Source organism: Phacochoerus africanus, chromosome X, assembly GCF_016906955.1.
Source record: "Phacochoerus africanus isolate WHEZ1 chromosome X, ROS_Pafr_v1, whole genome shotgun sequence".
In the NCBI taxonomy this organism is placed as follows: domain Eukaryota; kingdom Metazoa; phylum Chordata; class Mammalia; order Artiodactyla; family Suidae; genus Phacochoerus; species Phacochoerus africanus.
The window spans coordinates 73,497,738-73,523,160 of record NC_062560.1 but is presented as its reverse complement, the minus strand read 5'-3'; the positions used below and the strand labels follow the sequence as shown (position 1 = coordinate 73,523,160).

Sequence of the window (25,423 nt, the reverse complement as noted above, 5' to 3'; positions counted from 1 at the left end):
TTTACTGTGTTCTGTCAATTTTCTACTTCACAGAAAGGTGACCCAGTCACACATACATGTATACATTCTTTTTTCGCACATTATCATGCTCCATCACAAGTGACCAGGCATAGTTACCAGTGCTGTACAGCAGGATCCCATTGCTTATCCATTCCAAAGGCAAGAGTTTGCATCTGTTAACCCCAAATTCCCAGTCTGTCCTATTCCCTCCCCCTAGCTCTTGGCAACCACAAGTCTGTTATCCATGCCCATGATTTTATTTTCTGTGAAAAGGTTCATTTGTGCCATATATTAGATTCCAGATATAAGTGAAATCATATGGTATTTGTCTTTTCTTTTCTTTTTTTTTCTTTTTCTTTTTCTTTTTTTTTAATGGCTGCACCCACAGCATATGCAAGTTCCCAGTCTAGGTGTCAAAATGGAGCTGCAGCTGCCAGCCTATACCACAGCCACAGCAATGCCAGATCCAAGCCATGTCTGCAACCTACACTGCAGCTTACAACAACTCCAGATCCTTAACCCACTGAGCAAGGCCAGGGATCAAAACTGCATCCTCATGGATATTATTTGGGTTCATCACCACTGAGCCACAATGGGAACTCTAATTTTTTTCTTTTTCAAGATTATTTTGGAGTCTTTTGGGATTCCATACAAATTGTAGAATTATTTCTTCTAGTTCTGTGGGAAATGCCATTGGTATTTTGATTGGGTTTGCATTGAATTTGTACATTGCTTTGGGTAGTATGGTCATTTTAGCAATCTTCCAACACTTTGAGCATAGTGCATATCTTCCATTTGTGATATCTTTAATTTCTTTCATCCGTCTCCAATAGTTTTCTGAGTAAAAGTCTTTTTAACTTCTTGGTTAGGTATATTCCTAGGTATATTATGCTTTTTCATGCAATTGAAAATGGAATTGTTTTATTTTCTCTTTATGATAATTCATTGTTAGTATATAGGATTTCAATAGATTTCTACATATTAATTTGGTTTCCTACAATTTCACTGAATTTATTTTTTAGATGTAAAAGTTTTTGGTTGTATATTTAGAGTGTTCTAACATAGTATAATGTCATTTGCAAACAGTGCCAATTTTTTCTTCTCTTTCAATTTGGATTTTTTTTTTAAATCTGATTGTTGTGGCTAGAATAATATTAAATAAAAGTGGTGAGAGTGGGCATCCTTGACTTGTTCCTGATCTTAGATGAAGTACTTTTAGCTTTCCACCACTGTTTATGATGTTGGGGGTTGGCCTATAATATATGGCTTTTATTATATATTGATATATTTCCTCTATCCCAACATTGTTAAGAGTCTTTAAAATAAATAGATGTTGGATTTTGTCAAGAGCTTTTTCTCCATATATTGAGATGATTTTTATCCTCCGTTTTTTTTTTTTTTTCTTTGTGGCTTTTCTAGGGCCACTCCATGGCATATGGAGATTCCCAAGCTAGGGGAGGTCCAATCAGAGTCGTAGTCACTGGCCTATGCCAGAGCCACAGCAAAGTGGGATCCAAGCCACATCTGCAACCTACACCACAGCTCACAACAACACCAGACCCTCGACCCACTGAGCAAGGCCAGGGATTGAACCTTCAACCCCATGGTTCCCAGTCAGATTCATTAACCACTGTGCCACGACAGGAACTCCTCCTTTGTTTTCTTAATGTGGTGAATTATGTGGGCTGAGTTGCTGATATTGAACCATTCTTGCTTCATGGGAATAAATTCCCCTTGATCACAATATACGATCTTTTTAACATATTGTTGAAACGGTTTGCTAATATTTTGTTGAGGAATTTTGCATCCTATGTTCATCAGTGATACTGCCTCTAATTTTCTTTTTTTGTGGTGTCTCTAGTTTTGGTATAAGTGTGATGTTGGCCTCATGGAATGTGTTCAAAAGGGTTTCTTCTTCAATATTTTGGAATAGTTTGGGAATGATAATCATTAACTCCTCTCTAAGTATATGGTAGAATGCACCTGTGAGGCTATTACTGGACTTTCATTTGTTGGGAGTTTTTCTATTACTTATTCAATTTCATTACTAGTCTGTTCATATTTTCTCTTTCTCCCAGATTCAATCTTGGAGGATTGTATGTTTTTTCATTTCTTCTAGCTTTTACATTTTATAGGCATGTAATTGTTCACTGTAATCTCTTAGGATCCTTTGTATTTTTGTGGCATTGGTTTAAATTATCCTTTTTCATTGTTGAATTTTTTTAGTTGGGTCTTCTGTTTGTTTTCATGAATCTATCTAAAGATTTATCAATTTGTTTATCTTTTCAGAGAATTAACTTTCAGTTTCTTAATCTTTAATATTTTTGTCTCTGTATCATTTATTTCGGCTCTGATCTTTATTATTTCTTTCTACTAACTTTGGGTTTTGTTTGTTCTTCTTTTTCTAGTTCCTTTAAGTGCAAAGTTAAGTTGGTTGAGGTTTTTCATGTTTCCTGAAGTGAGCTAATATCACCATAAACATCCTTCTTAGAATGCTTTTGTTTCCCATTGATTTTGAATTACTGTGTTTTCATTTCCATTTGTCTCCAGGTATTTTTTTATTTCCTTTTTGATTTATTAGTGACCCATTGATTGTTTAGTAGCATACTGTGCAGCCTCCACATGTTTGTATTTTTGCAGTTCTTTTTCTTATGGCTGATTTCTATTGTCATAGTGTTGTGGTGGGAAAAGATGCTTGACATGATTTCAACCCTCCTAAATTTATTGAGACTTGTTTTGTGGCCCAGCATGTGATCTATTCTAGAAACTGTTCCATGCACACTTGCAAAGAATGTATATTCAGCTGCTGGTGTATGGAATGATCTATATATTATCTATTAATTCCACCTGATCTAATGTGTCAGTTAAGGAGTGATTTTATCTGAGTGATAGATCCACTGATGTAAATAAGGTGTAAAAGTCACCTACTATTTTTGTGTTACTGTGAAATTCTCCCATTAGGTTTGATAATATTTTCTTTATGTATTGAGGTGTTCCTATGTTGGGCTTATATATATATAGTTGCAATTGGTATGTCTAATTCTTGGATTGATCCTTTTATCATTATGTAATGCTTTTGTTTCTCTTGATATAGTTTTTGTTTTAAATTTTACATTATCTGGAGTTCCCATCATGGCACAGTGATTAACGAATCCTACTAGGAACCATGAGGTTGTGGGTTTGATCCCTGCCCTTGCTCAGTGGGTTAATGATCCAGTGTTGCCATGAGCTGTGGTGTAGGTTGCAGACGTGGCTCGGATCCCACGTTGCTGTGGCTCTGGGGTAGGCTGGCAGCTACAGCTCTGATTAGACTCCTAGCCTGGGAACCTCCATATGCCACGGGAGCAGCTCAAGAAATGGCAAAAAGACAAAAAATAAATAAATAAATAAATAATAAATTTTACATTATCTGATACAAGTATTGCTATCCCAGCTTTCTTCTTTTCAACTTGCATAAAGCATCTTTTTCCACCTTCTCTGTTTCAGTCTGTGTGTGCCTTTAGATCTGAAGTGAGTCTCTTGTAGGCAGCATATGTATGGGTCATTTTTTCAACCCATATAGCCATATCTGTTTCTTTAGATTGGAATATTTAGTCCAATTACATTTAAAGTAATTATTGATGGATATGTACTTATTGTCATTTTATTAATTACTTTTTTTTGTCTTTTCTAGGGCTATTCCCATGGCATATGGAGGTTCCCAGGCTAGCGGTCGAATCAGAGCTGTAGCCACCAGCTTATGCCAGAGCACAGCAACATGGGATCTGAGCCACATCTGTGACCTACACCACAGCTCACAGCAATGCCAGATCCTTAACCCACTGAGTGAGGCCAGGGATCAAACCTGCCACTTCATTGTTCCTAGTCAGATTCATTAACCACTGAGCCATGATGGGAACTCCACTTTCTGGTTGTTTTTGAAGTTTTCTTTTATTACTTTTTGATTTTTTCTCTCTTCCCTTGTGATTTGATGACTATCTCTAATATTATGTTTGGATGCTTTCTCCTTTGTATCTGTATCTATTATGGTTCTTAGTTTGTGTTTACCATATGTTCCACATATTAAGTTGATGATCTCTTAAACATCAACAGAGTCTAACAACCTTGTATTTTATCCCCATCCTTCACATGTAATGTTTTTGGCATCATGTTTTACTATGTGTGTGTGTGTGTGTGTGTGTGTACCACTTAGCAAATTATTGTGGCTATAGATGACTTTACTTTTATCTTTGAACCTTCCTACTAGATTAAGTGGTTGATCTACTACCTTTCTTGTATATTTGCCTTTACCAATGAGATATTTCCTTTCATAATTTTTATATTTCTTGATGTGGTCTTTTCTTTTCCTCTTAAGTAGTTTTAACATTTCTTGTAAAGCCATTTTAGTGGTGCTGAACTCTAGTTTTTGCTTGTCTGTAAAACTACCTCTTCTTCAAATATGAATGGTAGCCTTGCCAGCTTACTTAATCTTGTTTGCAGGTTTTTCACTTTCATCACTTTTTTCTTTTTTAGTTTTTATAATGATTTTTATTTTTTCCATTATAGCTGATTTATAGTGTTCTGTCAATTTTCTACTGCACAGAAGGGTGACCCAGTCACACATGCATGTATAGATTCTTTTTTCGCACATTATCATGCTCCATCACAAGTGACCATGCATAGTTCCCAGTGCTGCACAGATCTCATTGTTTATCCATTCCAAAGACAATAGTTTGCAACTCCAAATTCCCAGTCTGTCCTATTCCCTCCCCCTAGCTCTTGGCAACCACAAGTGTTCTTCATGTCCATGATTTTCTTTTTTGTGGAAAGGTTCATTTGTGCCACCTATTAGATTCCAGATATAAGTGAAATCATATGGTATTTGTCTTTCTGACTTCACTTAGTATGAGAGTCTCTAGTTCCATCCATGTTGTTGCAAATGGCAATATTTTGTTCTTTTTTGTGGCTGAGTAGTATTCTATTGTGTATATATACCACATTTTATTCATCCATTCATCTGTCAATGGACATTTAGGTTGTTTCCATGTCTTGGCTATTGTGAATAGTGCTGGAATGAACATACAGGTACATGTGTCTTTTTCGAGGAAAGTTTTGCCCAAGAGTGGGATTGCTGGGTCATATGGTAATCCTATATATAGTTTTCTAAGGTACCTCCATACTATTTTCCATAGTGGTTGTACCAGCTTACATTCCCACCAACAGTGCAGGAAGGTTCCCTTTTCTCCACACCCCTTCCAGCATTTGTTATTTGTGGACTTATTAATGATGGCCATTCTGGCTGTCATGAGGTGGTAACTCACATTAGTTTTGACTTGCATTTCTTTAATAATCAGTGATGTTGAACATCTTTTTTTGTGCTTGTTGGTCAAGCCATCTGTATATCTTCTTTGGAGAAATGTCTATTCAGGTCTTTTCTCCCTTTTTCCAGTTGGGTTGTTTGCTTTTTTGCTGTTGAGTTGTATAAGTTGTTTGCATATTTTAGAGATTAAGCCCTTGTCAGTTACATTGATTGAAACTATTTTCTCCCATTCTGTAAGTTGTCTGTTTGTTTTTAATAGTTCCCTTTGCTGTGCAAAACTTGTCAGTTTGATTTTTTAATTTAGGTTATTGTATTGTATTTCTGTTTAGTTCTTCTTTATATTTTATAAGTCTTTGTTAAGCTTCTCACTCTGTTCATCAATTCTTCTCCTGAGCTATTTTAGCATCTTTATGATCATTAACTTGAACTCTTTATTGGGTAGAGTTTGCTTATCTCCACTTTGCTAAGTTCTTCTTCAGTAATTTTGACTTATTCCTTTGTTTGGAATACATTCCTCTGTCTCCTATTTTGTCTAATTTTCTCTATATTTCTATGTATAAAGTAGGTTGGTTACACTTCCTGATTTTGGAGAATTGGCCCTATGTAGGAGACATCCTATGGGGCACTGCAGCACGAACCCTTTGGTCAGCAGAGCTATATGCACTAGAGGTGCACTCTCTCTGGGCTGCATGAGCTCTTCTATTGTGATGGAGTTATTGACTATGGGCACACTGGGAGGTGGGGTTAGTCTCCATGCCATTCAGCTGCAGTATCTGTGCAATGTCTTCAGGCTGTGGTATTTGTGCAATGGCTTCAGGCCCACAGGTGGGTAGGGCTGGGTCCTAGCAAGGCTGGCTACACCACTCAGGTAATCTCAGGGCTTATGCCAGCCCACTGGTGGGGGGATGATAGTTATCAGCATGGCTGGTTCGTGGGCTCCAAACACCCACTGGTTACTGAGACCACATCCTGGGATGGCTGGATATGAGGCCTTGAGCTGGTACCAGTCTGCTAGTGGGCGGGACTTGTTCCTGGAGCAGTTCCCTGTGTGGCCAGTGGGGCCTAAGGCCAATGCCAACACACTGGTGGTCGGGGCCAATTCCCAGCTTGGCTGGGTATATCACCTGGGGGATCCTATGACTGTTACAGACCTGTTGGTGGGTAGGCATAGGTCCCCATGTGGCTGGCTGCTTTGCTGGGCAAGGCAGGGACTCATGCTAGCCCACTAGTGGGGTTGTAAACCTGCAGTGCTAATAGACTAGAAGGAGAACTCCAAAATGTTACTTGCCAATACTGGTATCCTCATGATAAGATGATTTCCAAAAAATGGCTACTGGCAGAGTCTATGTCCCCAGGAGGAGTCCCAGTTGCATCTTGTCTTTCTGAGAGGCTCTCCAAAATCAGCAAGTAGGTCAGGCCCAATCTTCTTTCAAATTACTGTCTTCATGCTGGGACTCCATGAGATTTTGTGTGCACTCTTTAAGAGCAGAGTCTCTATTTCATATAGCCCATTGGCTCTCCTTACACAAACTCTTCTGGTCTTCAAAGGCAGATGCTCTGGGGCTTTATATGTCTGATTCAAGACCCCTGGACTAGAGAGCCTGATGTGGAGCTTAGACAACTCTCCCTCTGGGAAGAACCTCTGCAATTGTGATTAGCTTCCCATATTTGCATTACCTACTCTATGTGTGGATCCTGACAATACCAATCTCCACCCCTCCTATCTATCTTGTTGTGGTTCTTTCTTTATGTCTTTAGTTGTGGATGTTTTCTGCTAGTTTTCAGGTCATTCTCAGAGATAGTTGCTTTGTAAATAGTTGTAACCTTGGGAGGAGGTGAGATCATGGTCTTCCTACTCTTCCATCTCAGCCACACTGCCTCCAATTCTTTAATTTTTTTAAGGCCAATGTCCACGGTGTATGGAAGTTCCCAGGCCAGAGACTGAATTCGAGCCACAGCTCTGACCTATGCCACAGCTGCAGCAATGCCAGATTCTTTAACCCACTGCACCATAGTGGGAACTCCTTTATTTTTAATAAATATGTGTCTTTGTATTTAAAGTGAGTTTTTTATAGAAAACAAATAGTTTGCTCTTGTTTTCTTATCTACTCTGATAGTCTCCATTTTAATTGCTGTGGTTTTTGCCTTTTTTTTGATACATGATTATATAGGAAGTATGTTGTTTTTAAGTACTGGAAATATCATCAACATCCCAGGTCACTAACACACATGGGGCAGTGTATGTCTTTAATTGGTGTATATAGACCAATCATATTTGAAGTGATTATGATAGTTGGATAATAGCTATATTTGTTAATGTTTTCTATTCTTGTCCTTGTTTTTTCCTTTTTCTAAAACCTTGTCTTCCACTCTGTTTTTGCTTTCTCTTTTCTCTTGTGAGCAGTTTATATGATTCACTTTTCTCTCTTCTTTTAGCATGTTAATTATACTTAATTTTTTAAAATTTTTAATGATTTCCTTGGAGTTTGTAACATATATTTTACAATTTATTTAAATCTGCTTTTAAATATCATTAAATAACTTCATGGGTAGTGCAAGTACCTCATGGCAGAATATTTCCAATTCCTCCTCCCTGTCCCTTATAGCATCACCATCATATATATATATCACTTTTCCATAAGGTATAATCACTCAATACATCATTGTTACCATTATTTTGAACAGTTTATTTGTTAAATCATATATATATATATATATATATATATATATATATATATATATATATATATGTAACTTACCTTAATTTATTCCTTCTTTAACTTGCTTTGTTTACGTAGATACAAGTTTCTGGACCTTTATCTTTTCTTCTCTCTAAAGACATTGTTTTAACATTTCTTACAGGGTAAATCTGGTGGTATGGTAACAAATTCCTTTAACTTTTGTTTGTCTAAAGAAGTCTATTTCTTCTACAGTTCTTTTTGATTTTCCATTTTGACTGTAACATGCATAGTTGTAGATTTTTTAATATTTATTTTTTAGTGTTCTGTGAGCTTTCCGGATCTGCAGTTTGGTGTTTAACAATAATTTGGGAAATATATCAGTCATTGTTACTTCAAATATTTCTTCTGTTCCTTTCACTCATTCTTGTCCTTTTAGTATCTCCATTATTTGTGTGCTACCCCTTTTGTAATTGCCATACAGTTCTTGGATATTCTGTTCTTTTTTTTCATTCATTTTTTTCTTTTTTTTCTCTTCAATTTGGGAAGTTGTTATTGACCTAACTCCAAGGTTTCTCATTTCTGCCTTGACCCTGGCCAGTCTACTGATGAGCCCATCTTAGGCATTCATTTTTTTGGAGTGATTTTGATTTCTAGCATTTCCTTTTGATGCTTAGATTTTTTCCCTTTCTCTGCTTAAATTTTCCATTTACAGTTGTGTTTTCTACTTTTGCCATTCTTTTAGTATATTAATCATAATTATATTAAATTCTCAGGCTGATAATTCTAAAATATCTGCTATATATCCAGTTCTGGTTATGACACTTTATCTCTTCATATTCTGTTTTTTTTTTTTTTTTGCCTTGTCAAAGGTTTATAATTTATTTTTTAAAGCCAGAAATGATGTATTGGGTAAAGGGATATGATGTAAAAAGGCCTTTAGTGGAAAGTTTTATTTTTATCTGGCAGGGAGTTGGGTTATATTTACTCTTTGCTGAGGCTGTCATATTAGTAGCTGTAATTTCCTGTCTTTCATGTTGTCTTTGTTTTTTCCAAGAGATTCCATATTAAATAGGGTCTGAGGCTTTCTATACTTTATTATTATGAACATAATAATAACACCCTATTATTATGCATAGTCCTGTTGTGGTGGTGATAAAATGTGTAGGGAGAAGAAGCATTCTATGTGATTATGTCTCAGTCTCCTAGTGAGCCCGTGTTCTTGTGCTTTGACTTTCACAAGTGTTTTTCAGCTTTTTCCCTCTTACATGAGACAGGAAGGTTAGAGGGGACTAGAGTTGAGAATTTCTTTTTATTGAAATGAAAAACTAAAGGGGATGGAGTTTATACCTCTATTTCCTCACATCAATAGCTACAGGGTAATGGAGTTCACCCCGTATCCCTTCCCCCAGGTCAGTTAGGCTCTGATAAAACCAAGTAGTTTATTAAGCTCTGGTAAAATAGTTTCCTTTGAGGATAGGCTATAGTTAAGGAGAACAGAACATTCTGGACATATTTTGAAATGGTTATTTTTTTCTCTCCCTCTTCCAGAAACATGAGGACAATTTTCTCAAGCCTTTAGCTTGAACCTCATGAGGCTCCTGGAGTTAAAAACCCATGAAAGTATAGGTACCATATAAGGATGAGCCCCCAGAAGTTTTTACCTCTCAAGCTAGATCCACATTGGGCTTCAGAAATTACTCAATTACCTTTTATTTTTTAAATTAAAAAAGTTTTTTTCCACTTTTTAGGGCTGCACCCACTGAGGTTCCTAGGCTAGGGGTCTAATCAGAGCTACAGCTGCTGGTCTATGCCACAGCCATAGCAACATCAGATCCGAGCTGCGTCTGCGACCTACACCACAGATTACAGCAATGCTGGATCCTTAACTCACTGAGCGAGGCCAGGTGTCAAACCCGGCAACTTCATGGTTCCTAGTCGGATTTGTTTCTACTGCGCCATGACGGAACTCCTCAAATACCTTTTAAATGCTTCTACCAGGCTCCAGCCCTCACTTCTGCTTTCTATAATCTGTGATTCTCTGTATTTGACTATCTACCCAGTTTTGGGGAGAGCTGTGCCCTGTCTACTCAATCTTTGATGGATTTAAATAGAGTTGTTGATTCTCAGGTTGTGTAATTTTTTTGTTATTGTGAGGACAAGAATGACAACTTATAAGCTCTTTTTTAAAAGTTGTTATTTTCCCAATACAAGTTTTTTCTACTGTAACTTATAAGCTCTTAATATGTCAGACCAGAAACTAAAAGTCCTCTAGGTTCCCCTCCTTTATGACCTAAGTCTACTTTAATCAGTTGTTTTTCATTTTTGTTTGTTTTTGTTTTTAGGGCCATACCTATGGCATATGGAAGTTCCCAGGCTAGGGGTCACATTGGAGCTGCAGCTGCTGGCCCATGCCACAGCCACAGCAATGTGAGATCCGAGCTGCATCTGTGACCTACACCACAGCTCTTGGCAATGCCAGATCCTTAACCCACTGAGCAAGGCGAGTGATTGAACTCACGTCCTCATGGATACTAGTGGGGTTTGCAACGATCTGAAACACAACAGAAACTCCTAATCAGTTGTTTTTGACTTCCCATAACATAATATTTACATTTTTTTCCTAGCATCCATTTTATTTGCCTTTGCATAACATTCAATTTTTTATAAAATATTTCACCCATGAGATTATAATCTCTTTAAAGTAAGACACCATAACTCATATTGTATACTTAGTAACATGAATTTCATTAAGATTTAGGATATCATTTTAAAATATCTCCAAGGGGGAGGGGGAGGGAGCAGGATGTGTTGGGAACTTGGGGTTAATAGATGCATACTATTGGCTTTGGAATGGATAAGCAATGAGATCCTCCTGTGTAGCACTGGGGGCTATATCTAGTCACTTATGATGGAGCATGATAATGTGAGAAAAAAGAATCTATACATGTATGTGTAATTGGGTAACCATACTGTACAATAGAAAATTGAGGGAACACTATAAACCAGCTATAGTGAAAAAAAAATCATTACATATACATGTCCAGGAAAAGAATAATGGAACTCTTCTCCCAGATATCCTGTTCATAAGAACAGTTAAGATTTTAGCTAAATAATGTATATAAAGCTTGCTTTCCTACAGAAAGATTCCGAGTCTTTGAATTTCCTAAAAATATTATATAAATCTAAATTTGTATAATTCAGCTATAGTTTGACTACTGGGTGATAAGCGCCTACCATATATAAGTCACTGCTAAAAGTTTTTCCTTTATTAATTTTAGCCCTCACCATAACCTCAGTGATTTGGTATATTTTATTCCTATTTTATATTTGTGGAAACTGAGACTTGGAAAATTTATCTGACTTCTTCAAAGCCAAACAGTGGTACAGATTCAAAAAATAGAATTCAAACCCAAGTTTATGTGACTATGGCCAACATTCTTAACTATTCTGTTACATACCCTACCATGTACCTCTGTTCTGTTACATGGCCACTCAATCTATCTCTGCTTTATAAACTTCATCCTTTCAAGTGAATCCCTCTTTGTCCACCCTCTGGACTTCAAATTGTTAAACCTTATTGAAGAGCAACTATCCCTGCTAGCCCAAGTTTTCCAGTGGGCCTTAGGGGTATTTTTCTCAAAATAGCAATTTTTTGGAGGTCAATATACATACTATTGGTCAGCAGATGGTTTTGCTGCAGTGGATTGAGGGTAGGAGCACCCCCAAGGCTTGTCTGGCCAGCCAGAGCTGCATGAGCAATTCCATGTTGAGGTCCAGGAGCAGCAAGAGGAGACTGCATCTTATCCTTATCCCAGGATGATTCACTTCCACCTGAAAAACATTCATATAAACAGATTTCAAATTTATAACTTTCCATGAGAAGGGCTTTTTAACTTCCTTTTTAGGACTGTAATTATTAACATTACTCTATAGAAAATTATTAAGTGACTCATTTTTATGATGGTTTCAAAAATTTTCAATAGCCTTGAATTTAAGCTGACTCTGGGAAGACTAAACAACTCTCACTAATAATATAGGCTCACTTGCCTTATAGGTAGTCTAAACTAATCTGGAATCATAATGAATAACTTTTGAAAGCATTTATATGTCGAAGGCCATTAACTGAACACTACTGCCTCCCATTCCTACCCTCAAATGCATATGTGCTATATTTTAATGGAGCATTGCTATTCACCCAAAAAGAACAAAATAATTTATAAGAGCATGATGACATGCAAAAATATGTGGTAAGCAACAAAATTATCATTTATTTTGTTCTCAGATCCAGCCCTCAAAATGCTATTCTCTTCATACACAGCAGGCTTTTGTACAAAATAAGCTGGATAAAACCTAAAACCACAGCTCCCAATTTGAAATTGTGCTTTACTTTGATCATCCATACTGGAGAGTGAAGTAAAGTATGCATAAGTACAGACTACTATATTGCCATAATAATCTACAGTGGCATAGCTATTTCATCTGGCACTTAGCAAACTGTTGGGCAGAACCATTGCTTAAAAGCGTATAGTAAACAACCACAGAATTATTTCCAGGACATACTTTCTAGAATAATCTTTTAAACACAGGGGTAAATGACTGAATTCCAATTACTGCAGTAGCAGTCTGGCTTCAGAAAACAAAATGGTTGTGTGGGTAGCCCGGTATATTCACTTGATGTGTTTCATTAATTCAGAGATCAATGGTTCAGCTCCCATTCCCATGCTGGAATTGTGACATTAGCATCTCCACCTGGCTGATGTTACCCCACCTGCTATGCAAAAGATTGACCCTCTTTTGTGGCGAGATTTATGGCTAGGAATTTTGGGCACTCTGTAAAATATGTGCATTTACTGGTTTAAGAAAAAAGTAGAAAGAAATCAAGGTGCTCATATTCCTGACATTCAACCCTATAGTTTTTTTCACTTCTTTAAGTTTCCTCCCAGACTTTGTTCATATGGATGTTCAGTTTTACATTATAAATGTCATGTTACTTCAGGTATCATATTTACAAAGTGTAAGGACTAGATAATAGTTTACTGAGTTAATGTACTATAATTTATTAAAATAGGACTTTAAATTTGTTATTACAATAAATTTACTATAATAATAACATTCATTTGAAAATTTCCTTAGAACCAATAATCCCCTCGAGTGGGATTTCTGGGTCAAAAGGATTGAACATTTTTATTTATAAAATAAAATACTTATTTATTTTTTATTTTATACTTCTGCTTTCAAGTACCACATCTTTAAAATCAGCTTTGAGAGTCATAGACATTTTAGGGAAATTTTTTCAGGACAAATTGGCATTCTCCCTGATGATTTAAAATTTATTTAAGCAAACTGGCTACTAGAATATCTAAGAGGTTTTTATATGTTTGTTTTTGTTTTTTTCAATTTTAGCCTTTCTCCTCTTATCCCAGTTTTTGGAATCAACCCCTTTCACAGAACTCTTTCAAGCCCTCTTGAGACCAAAGTCAATTTCTAATTCAAAAATGGGATTCTGGGCCAATTTCCAACTAGACAAGTTCCAGACATGGAAATACCAGATTCCCTAGCAGCATATATAAAAGCTGAAGGGTATTCTGGCTCTGCTTATATGGACAAGTTTTCCAATCAAATATGGGAGATGTAAGTAACTAATTGTTTAGTTTCTGCTTTAAGTCATTCAGTTAACATGTATAGAAGCTTAAAAGGTAGGAAATTTGGTTGAATTTGATGGACTAGCTTAATGGACCAGAAATTATTCCTTTGATTATGTTGAGGTTTGGTGTGTTCATTGAAAACATGCAACACTCTTATAATTATACAAATTATTCTCTCTTTCAATCCAGATGTTAATTGTTGTATAGTCACTGCCTAAGAGCAAGGAGGTATTTTATGGTTGGTGCATTGACATAATTTAGCATTCACAAATTTGAAATTCCAATTAAAATGAATATGACATTGTTATGCTGTAATGAACAGGAATGGTGGAGGGGGATGAGGGGAGCATCTTAATAAATGATGAAATTAACTACATTGCAACAGTGAGAATTCTTTATAGTAACATTGGTCCAATTAAACATGACTAATACCAGAAAATGCAAAATTTTGAACAAAAACAGAACCACTACATCATTCCAGCATTAAGTCCAAGATATGAATTATCTCACAATTACATAACTGTAATTTGTAAAATGATGATCAACAAATTGATAAAGAAATATACATTTAGAAGACACTGAATTACACCATTGATGTTACCATGGTATTGTACCATCACAGCAGCAACAACATAAAATAATACTAATGCTAAGATTATGTCAATATTTATTTTGTAAATTGAAAATATTTTAGCCAACTTTCAATAACAAATGTTACTTTAGCTATTAGTCGAATGTTTTATATGTTACATATTCCGAATAACTTGCATATAATTTTTTTTCACTGCATTGAGGGATTTCAGGTATTTTTGTGTCTGCTTTTATGAGCGCTTTATATGAACTTTTCCTAACACCTCTCATCTCTTTAGCTACTGTGTTAAAAAAGATACAAGGAGGCCAATTAACAGCTGTCTTCATCATCATCAAATATAAATATATTAAGTTTTCCTGAACTCTTCTTAAGGCAACATTATATGAAGTGAGTGACTGAGGCAGGTAAGACATCCTTGATATTTGTGTAGGAAGCTCTGGACACACTCTTGTCTTTTGACCCCAAATACCTACATTTTAAAAGTCTATACAAATTTACTTACGACTCAGTATGGAGATTTTGGTAGCCCCAAACGACATTGCCCTATGCCCTTGTGCCAACCTATAATAACATCCATTGCACTTAAAGATAACAAGTTGTTTTTACCAGTGTAATCCAGGATCAACCTTTTTTTAACCATTATGTGAATGGCTTGAGTGCTCAGCTTCCTTTTCCTATCTATCTATCTATCTATCTATCTATCTATCTATCTATCTATCTCTAGATGTATTAGTTTGCTAGAGTTGCCATAACAAAACACCATATACTATAGACCGGATGTCTATGTCCCCCCAAATTCATTTGTTAAATCCAAATTCCCAATGTAATTGTATTTGAAGATGGGGCCTTTGAGAGATGATGAAATCATGAATGGGATAAATGCCTTTATAAAAGAGACTGCAAAGAGCTCCTGAATGAATGCCCTTATGCCATGAGAGGACACAGTGAGAATACGGTTGTATGTGGGCCCTCACCAGACACTGACATCATCTTGATCTTGGTCTTCCAGCCTCCAGCACTGGGAGAAATAAATTTCTGTTGTTTACAAGCCACCCAGTCTATGACATTTTTGTTATAGCAGCCAAAATGGACCAAGATACCATGGAGCAGGTAGATTAAACACAAAATTATTTCTCACAGTTCTGGAAGGTAGAACTCCAAGATCAAGGTGTCAGTGGATTTGGTCTATCCTCAGGCCTCTCTTCTTGGATTGCGGATAGCCACCACCTTCTCCTTTACATGATCCTTCCTCTATGTGTATGTATCCCTGATGTCTCTTTGTATTTTTAAATTTCATCTTATAAGGAAACTGGTTAGATTGAATTAGGCCCTACTTTAAGGGCCTTGTTTTAACTTAATCACCACTTTACAGATGTCATCTCCAAATACGGTCACATTCTGAGATATTGGTAGTATTCAACACATGAATTTTGGAGGCACACAATTCATCCCATAACCCTAGAGTATGTACCCTTTACTGAATTAGACAATACTTGCTTTACTGAGGGACTCCTAGTAAAGAGAAGAAAAACTGGCTAGCACTTCAACAAGGTATGTGTAAGAAACCAAGTAAGCAGTGGGTTAGGTCAAACAGAGAAGGCTCATCACAGTCTTTATCATTTCAAGAAATTTCATATTAAGGATAAACCTAACCCAACTCAGTCCTAATTAGATAAAGGTAATGTAAAAAACACAGCAAATCTTCAAGAATTGAATAAATGATTTCAGCTTTTCCATATCATCTACTTATCATTATTTTAGTTCAATGTTTAATAAAACTAAAACATTAAATAAACAGCATAGGGACTATTACTACATTAATACTATAGTTAACTAATTAATATAATCCCAAACTTTCCAATTATAAAGCTAGAGAGAACTATTTTTATAAGTAGAAATATATATATATATATTCTTTATTAGAATCAATGTAAAAATAATTAAGTGATGAAATATGAGGAAATATTGATTTGACAAAGCATTTGACAAACTTTTGTTGCCTTAGTTAAGAACTCAAGTTACAAATTTTTTTCTTTAAAACGCACTGCAAAATGTTAGGGTTCCTACAGGATTACTTATGTTTTTAAATTTAACTTTACTGTAGTATAGTTGATTTACAATATTGTGTTAATTTCTGCTGAACAGTGAAGTATTTCAGCCATACATTTACACATATCCATTCCCATGTAGGTTATCACAGAATATTGAGTAGATTTCCCTGTGCTACTCAGCAGGTCCTTGTTGATGATCCATTCCACATATAATTGTTTGTATTTCCCATTCCAAAAACTCCAGTCCTTCCCTCTCTCCAACCCTTCCTTTTTGGTAACTGTACTTTTGTTTTCAAAGTCTGTGAGTCTGTTTATAAATAAGTTCATTTGTTTATTTTTGTTGTATTTTCTTTGTATTAGAAGTGACCAGAAGGAACAGACTTCTGAATCATGGGGACTTTGCAATAGACATAAAGAATTTCAAAGATGGACATGACCTTTATATTCATTTACTTAAAAATAAAATTTTTAAAAGTAGCAGAAATATGAGTAGGAACCTAAGTAGGATTTTAATTCACCAAAATTTTCCCTAAGTAGTATTCTTCCAACCCTCATTCTTCTGACACATTTAATAACTGCATCTTTACTATGAAATGAAAAGCAATAGAAAATATTGTTTCAAAAAATTATCATAGGCTTACAAGCCAAAACCCCCAATTTATTTCAAATGGGTATAAAAGAAATCCAGCAGTAAGGCTCTATATACCAATACCAAACATCACTCTTAATATCTCAAATTTGGGGGGTAGCATCCACAGCATGTGAAAGTTCCTGGGCCAGGGATTGAGCCCAAGCCACAGCAGTGACAATGCCAGACTGTTAACTCACTGAGCCACCAGGGAAACCCTTAACACTCTCATTTAACCAGACTACTGGTCTTCATTTTCTCAATGTGTTTTGATATTAAGAATGGGTGACAGGAATTAATAAAACATTGACAGAAATCAGAGTGTAGGGTATCAGGATAATTTAGTAATCAGTAATCACCATTCTCCCTTAAGCACATAGAACACTATTTCTGTGCGTCTGAGATTAGTAATTAGTAATCACCATTCTCCCTTAAGCACATAGAACACTATTTCTGTGGGTCTGAGATTTTAAGACTATTAGGATTAAGTGAGTCAGCTACAAGGATTTCATATTTAAAAAGGATCTCTGTCTTTTGATTAAAGTTTGGTGTGTCTTTTCAAGTTGTTTTGAGGAACAATATAGTAGAAGTTGCTGTTATTGATTGGGAAAAAAATGTAACTTATTATGAGGAAGCATAGGTTAATTATTAAATCCAACAGTATGGTATTGGATATGGAAAATGCAAACATTTATAACAAGCTATCCTTACTTTTAGACTTTTGTAGCAATAAAAAAAACATATAACTCAGATTACTTGAAAATATGGACCTAAATTGATCATGTTTCCAGTAATCTTATATATAAGGCAAAAAGCAAGTAGCAGAATAAGAAACAAAATCTAAGTAGCATATGTCCTAATCAAGCTTATTTTCTCATTCATAGAATATTTTGTTTAGCTAAAGTCCTAGATGAACACACATTGCTTGATGAGTCTAAATAGCATGTAGCCTTTTGTAGCTAAAATATGTCATAATTAAAACAATGAACTGGAGTGAACTAAAAAATATGGAGCTTCCTCCAAGAGTAAGGGTTTGTACCCAACATGAGCATCCCATACATTGAGAACTATACTCAAGAGATAAGCCCCCAAAATGTCTGGCTTTGAAAACCAACAGAGTTTACATTCAGGATACCCAAAGGGATGCAGGGAACTAAGATTCTACTCTTAAAGCACTCACTTACAGACTCAATCGCCCTGGGACCCAGCATAAAAGTAGAAGTTTGAATAGCATCTAAACTATATGTGAATGAGATTCATTTGCTAATCAAAAAGCATCTGGTGAAAAGATACATATCTGCTAGGACTCTATCCAGGGACAGAGGCACTGGAGGGTGCCATTTTTGCATTCTACTTTTACATGGTTAGCACTAACACTGGCAGGTACCACTTTTACACTCTCAGGAAACATATGTAAGGGAATGCCATTTTTTCACTTTTCCTTGGCCTCACTATAGCTTAATAGTTCCCAGAAAGGAACTTACACACTAATCTGGAGTCTCAGTTTTTGAAAATATCACTCAGGAAACACTTCTAGATATCCTGGTCAAGAGGAAAGCCGGGTTTAAAACTGTGTCCCACAGGATTGTTTATATTTGCATATTTTAAAAGTTGCAGCCTGAAAATCTGGCCTCCACCCAACCTGAAACTAGGTGTTTACTGGGATTCTTCCCTTTGGAACACTGACAGGTATTGGCACACAATAACTAAGACCTATTAAGAATAAATCAACCTGCATAGATAATCACAAAATTTCAAGAGACAAACAAGAGCTAGAGCAAGGTTGAACATTAAGGTTCATTTCCTACATAAGGCCACTCCTTCAAGACTTGGAGAGGTAGAATTCCACCTAATATATAGAAACAAACACAGAGAGTCAAGCAAATTGAAGGAACAGAGGAATATATTACTAATGGAGGAAAAAGATAAAACATCAGGAAAAAATCTTAATGAAATAGCAGTAAATTTTCCAATAAAGATTTCAAAGTGATGATTATAAAGGTATTTACTGAACTCAGGACAAAAATGGATGAGCACAGTAAGAACTTCAACAAAGAGAGAGAAAATATAAGAAAACACAAAACAAGTCACAAGCTAAAGATCACAAAAAATAAACAAAAAAAATACAATAGAGTGGCTCTGCAGCCAACTAGATGAGAAAGAAGAAATAATCATGGATCTGGAAGACAGGGAAGTGGAACTCACCCAAAAAGAAAAGGAAAGAGAAAATTTGAAAAATTTAGATAGATGCACTATATGTGAGAGAGAGAGAGAGAATAAAAGAGAAAGAGAATGAAAGAGAGAAGTCAAAATCAGAAATGAAAGGGAAGTTCCAACTGACACTAAAAATATACTGTGTCATCAGAGACTGATATGAAAAATTACATGCCAACAAACTGGACAACCTAAAGAAATGAAATTGATAAATTCCTAGAAACACAGAATCATCCAAGACTGAATCATGAAAAAATAGAAAAACTGAAGAGACTGATTACTGGTAAAGAGATTGAATCAGTAATCAAAAATCTCTTAACAAACAAAAGTCCTCAACCAAATGGTTTCACTGGTGACTTCTATTAAATACTCAAAGATGTAATACCCATCCTTTTAAGACTCTTTTTAAAAATTGAGAGGGAGGAAATGCTTCCAAACCCATTTTATAAGACCAGAGTTACGCTGATACAAAACCAGACAAGGAAACCACACACACACACACACACACACACACACACACACACACACACACACAAAACTACTAGCCAACATCCATGATAAATATAGATGCAAACGTCCTCAACAAAATATTAACCAAATTCAAGAGTACATTAAAAGGATCATACAATGCAATCAAATGGAATTTATCACAGGGACTCAAGAGTGGATCAAAATCCATAAATCAATGTGACACATCACATTAACAAATTGAATAATAAAAATCATATGATCATCTTAATAAATGCAGAAAAAGCATTTGACAAAATTCAATACCCTTTTATGAATAAAAATTCTTAACAAAGTGAATAGAGAGGGAATGAATATACCTCAACATAATAAAAGCCATGTAAACCACTACTAACATCATATTCAATGGTGAAAAGCTGAGACCTGTTTCTCCAAAATAAGAAACAAGACAAAGATGCCCATTCTTGCCACTTTTATTCAACATAGAAATCGTAGAAGAGCAATTAGGAAAGAAAAAGCAATAAAAGACATCCAAATTAGAAAGTTGAACTGAAACTCTCAATGTTTGCAGATGACATAATTTTATAAATGGAAAATCCTAAAGACTCTACAGAAAAACTGTTGGAATTAATAAATGAATCCAGTAAAGTTGCAGAATACAAAATCAACATATGAAAATTGGTTACATTTCTATACAGTAAAAATTGACCATGAAAAATAAAAAATAAAACCATTCCATTTACAAGTGCAAAAAAAGAATAAAACACCTAGAAAAAAAATTGACTAAAGAGGTGAAAGCCCGTACACTGAAAACTGTAATACACTGATGAAAGAAATAGAAGAAGGGGAGAGAACAAGATGGCAGAGGAGTAGGGGGACATGCTCGCCCTCTCCCACAAACACAACAAAAAAAGCACAGCTACAGAATAAATGACTCGCACAGAACAGCAACCAATCGCTGGCAGAGGAACCTAAACTCCAATAACGCCAAGAAGTTCGTGACATTACTGGGCAGAACTGGAGAAAAGAGGAGAGTGAGAGAAGGTGAATCCGAGCGGGATGGGCGCTCCTGAAAGGGAACTGCAGAGGAGAAAGGGATCCCGCACCCTGGAAAGTCACCTACACGGGGGAAAGATCAAACGAACCAGAAAAATCTCCAGATGCAGAGAAGAGTGTAGCAGTAAGTTGGAGTACTGAAAAGCCGATCAAGAACCGAACGGACCATCTGAACTATGGGCAGAGTCACCAAAAATTGAGACACCTGGGTGGGGCTAGGCACCGAGACCTCGCCTCCGAAGGTTAGTCCCCGAGAAAGGGATGGGGGACGCCTGGATGGGGGCTGGGCACTGAGATCACGGCTCCAGAAGTTAGACCCTGAGAACGGGCTGGGGGGGGCGGGGTGGAGTGATAACTGCTTGGGAGGTCTAGAAACCATTTGACCGGGCAGAGACTGCCTGGGAGACTAGAAAACAAAGCTGTCCCCAAGGAAGGGAGCAATACTCTAGGGGTGGGGAAGTGGAAAGCCGCATCAGAGGGAACCTGGGAAAAGAGCATGGTCTGCGCCTGTGCTGGGGAAGGGAGAGAAGAAGGGGTGGGTCCCCATAGAATACCTCCCATGCCACAGCAAGCTTACAGGCCCGCTAGCTAGCTGAAAGCTGTGCTTCCCAGTGCATCCCCTCCCCCCACCCCCATTACCCCCTACCCTCTCGCCGAACCTGGGGCTGCCTGCCATCCAGGAGGGCTGGCCTCAACAATTGCCTGAAGCCTACCACCGCAGGGGCTGTCCCTGCACAGGCCTGCTTGCCCTTTGGAGGGGCTACACTTCCGCAGAGCAGCACCAAACACCGCCAGCCCCTGAGAAAAGGCCTGCAGCCCAGAAAAGCTAGAACAAGCCTAGCCAGGATGTGAAGAGATCTGCCTAATTCTCGAACGGGTTTTCTGAGTTGGGCTGCCCCAGGGAGGAGAATCTTGGATTTCCACTGGCCCTGCTACCCGCCCAATCCCCCAGGGGGTGCCAAGCACTAGAGGATCAGCTGCATAGGACTGCCAGCTCCAGGCAAGACCCCCTACAGCCCAGAAAAGCTGCAACAAGCCTGGCAGAGTCGGGAAAAGATCTCAGACAGTTTTTCTGAGTTAGACTGCCCCGGGGAGGAGCCTCTTGGGTTCCTAACTGCCCTGCTACCCGCCCAAGACCCTAGGGGGTGCCCTAGTGGATCAGCTGCATAGGACTGCCAGCTCCAGGCAGGACCCACTGTAGCCCAGGAAAGCTGCAAAAAGCCTGGCCGAGCCGGGAAAAGATCTCAGACGGTCTTTCTGAGTCGGGCTGCCCTGGGGAGGAGCCTCTTGGGTTTCCAGCGACCCCGCTACCCGCCCAAGCCCCCAGGGGGTGCCCCACTCCCGCAGAATAGCTGCTCAGCACCACCAGCCCCCTAGAAGAGCCCCTGCAGCCCAGAAAAGCTGCAACAAGCTCGGCCAGACTGTGAAAAGATCTGCCTACATTCTCAGGCCGTCCTTCTGAGTTGGGCTGCCCTAGGGAAGAGCCTCTTAGGTTCTCAGTGACCCAGATATCTGCTCCAGCCCCCAGGGGGTGCTGCACTCCTGAGGAACAGCTGCCCAACACCGCCAACCCCCTGCAAGAACCCCACAGCCTAAAAACACCAGAGCAAGCTCTGCATGACCAAGTGAAATCTGCTACCATCGTGGTGTGGACCTCCCAGTCCTGTCTGCCCTCAGGAAGTCCTCCTTTGCTTCAAAGAAACACTGTTAGCCCCATCAACACTCCAGAAAAGCCACACTGCCTCAAAAAAGATTGACCAAGAATGCCAGCCCTCAGGAAATATTCCATGGCAGTGACAAGGCACACACTGCCCGATAACGGAGAGTACAACTCCCTCAGGAGAAAGAAAACAACAGGGAAGATGAAGAAGCTGAGAAACCACCCCCAGTCAAGCCAACAGGAGACCTCACCTAAAACAGTCAACAATGAAACAGATCTCTGCAGTCTGACAGACCTGGAGTTCAAAAGAGAAATAGTGAAAATACTGAAGGAATTAAGAGAAGATAGGAACAGTAATGCAGATACCCTCAGAAAGGAACTAGAAAATATAAGGAGGAGCCAAGAAAAACTAGAACACTCACTTGCAGAGATGCAAACTGAACTAAGGGCAGTAAAAACCAGAATGAATCATGCAGAAGAACGAATCAGTGATTCGGAAGATAGAATAATGGAAATCACTCAATCAGGTCAGCAGACAGAAAACCAAACAAAAACTGGAAAGCCAACATAAGAGACCTATGGGATAATATAAAGCGGGCCAATCTACGCATAATAGGAATTCTAGGAGTACAAAAAGATAAGGGGATGGAAAATATATTTGAAGAAATTATCGATGGAAACTTCCCAAATCTAAAGGATACTGGGTTCAAGATACAAGAAGCACAGAGGGCCCCAAACAAACTGAACCCAAACAGACCCACAGCAAGACATATCATAATGAAAATGGCAAAAGTTAGTGATAAAGAGAGGATCCTAAAGGCAGCAAGAGAAAAACAGAATGTTACCTACAAGGGAACCCCCATAAGAATATGAGCTGACTTCTCTACAGAAACACTACAGGCCAGGAGGGAATGGCAAGAGATATTTAAAGTGCTACAAGGAAAAAACATGCAACCTAGAATACTCTATCCAGCAAGAATGTCATTTAAAATAGAAGGGACAATAAAAATTTTTTCCAACAAACAAAAACTTAAAGAATACTGCAACACTAAACCCAGGTTAAAGGAAATATTGAAAGGGCTTCTCTAAACCAAAAAGAAAGGAAGGGAAGGGAAGAAAAAAGAAAAGAAAAAAAAAAGAAGAAGAGGAAGAACTAGGACTGAGGAAACCACAATCAGAGAGCAGTCACTCAAATAAGCCAGCATACAGATTTAGCCATGAACAGGCCTCAAACAAAATAAAATTAAAAAGAAAAAAATAAAAAAGAGTTAACAAAACCATAAAATGTGTGCAAGGGATGTTAGGAAGTAAATAATCCTTTTTGTTTGTTTGTTTGTATGTTTCTCTTCTTAATTTTAATATAGTAATGAAGGGTTTGAACTTACAGGACCATCAGGCTAAAACACACAATTATGGGAAGGGGTTAGCATACTTAAAAAACAGGGCAACCACAAGCCAAAAGCAAATATTGCATTTGCAAAAAATGAAAAAAAAATACACTCAAGCAGATAATAACAGGAGACCATCCAACCAAAAAAAAAAAAAAAGAAAGAAAGGAAGAATGGAGAACCATAGAATCAACTGGAACACAAGGATCAAATGGAAATAAATAATCATCTATCAATCATCACCTTAAATGTCAATGGACTGAACGCCCCAATCAAAAGACACAGAGTGGCTGAGTGGATAAAAAGGCAAAAACCTTCAATATGCTGCCTACAAGAAACTCACCTTAGGACAAAAGATACATATAGATTGAAAGTGAAAGGGTGGGGAGAAATATTTCACGCCAATAGACATGACAGAAAAGCAGGAGTCACAACACTCATATCAGACAAAATAGACTTTAAAACAAAAGACATAAAGCAAGACAAAGAAGGACACTACTTAATGATTAAGGGATCCATCCAAGGAGAGGATGTTACTATCGTCAACATATATGCCCCAAATACAGGAGCACCCAGATACATACAACAAATATTAACAGACATAAAGGGAGATATTGATGAGAACACAATCATAGTAGGAGACCTTAATACCCCCCTCACATCAATGCACAGATCTTCTAGACAGAACACCAATAAAGCAACAGAGATCCTAAAGGAAACAATAGAGAAGTTAGACTTCATTGATCTCTTCAGGACACTACATCCAAAAAAAGCAGAATACACATTCTTCTCAAATGCTCATGGAACATTCTCAAGAATCGACCACATATTGGGACACAAAGCTAACCTCAATAAATTTAGGAGCATAGAAATTATCTCAAGTCTCTTCTCTGACCACAATGCCATGAAATTAGAAATCAACCATGGGAAAAGGAAAGAGTAAAAACCTACTACATGGAGACTAAAAAGTCAATGGGTCAATGAGGAAATCAAGAAGGAAATTAAAAAACACCTGGGGACAAATGATAATGAAGACACAACCTCTCAAAATCTATGGGATGCTGCAAAAGCAGTGCTCAGAGGGAAATTTATAGCAATACAGGCCTTTCTCAAAAAAGAAGAAAGATCCCAAATGGACAACTTAACCCTCCACCCAAATGAATTAGAAAAAGAAGAACAAAAAAGGCCTAAATCAGCAGAAGGAAGGAAATGATAAAGATCAAAGAAGAAATCAATAAAATAGAGACTCCAACAACAATAGAGAAAATTAATAAAACCAAGAGCTGGTTCTTTGAAAAGGTCAACAAAATTGACAAAACCCTGGCCAGACTCACTAAAAAGAGGAGAGAAAGAACCCAAATAACCAAAATTAGAAATGAAAAAGGAGAAATCACAACAGATACTGCAGAAATACAAAAAGCCATAAGAGAATACTATGAACAACTATACGGAAACAAGTTTGACAATCTGGAAGAAATGGACAATTTTCTAGAATCTTACAGCCTGCCAAAACTGAATCAAGTAGAAACAGACCAACTGAACAGACCGATCACTAGAAATGAAATTGAAGAGGTCATAAAATCACTCCCTACAAATAAAAGTCCAGGACCAGACGGCTTCACAGGTGAATTTTATCAAACATATAAAGAGGAACTGGTGCCCATCCTCCTTAAACTCTTTCAAAAGGTTGAAGAAGAAGGAATACTCCCAAAGACATTCTATGATGCCACCATCACCCTCA

The 25,423-nt window shown here is 37.4% G+C and overlaps 1 protein-coding gene across 1 annotated transcript in view; it reads right to left on the bottom strand.

Annotated features, from left to right (window-relative positions):
* DACH2 (dachshund family transcription factor 2) overlaps positions 1–25,423 on the bottom strand; it is a 560,533-nt gene that overhangs the window by 119,084 nt on the left and 416,026 nt on the right. Inside the window, exon 5 of the mRNA XM_047764685.1 lies at positions 11,653–11,811. Within this exon, the coding sequence (XP_047620641.1) occupies positions 11,653–11,811 (159 nt within the window). The remainder of the gene's footprint in view (positions 1–11,652; positions 11,812–25,423) is intronic.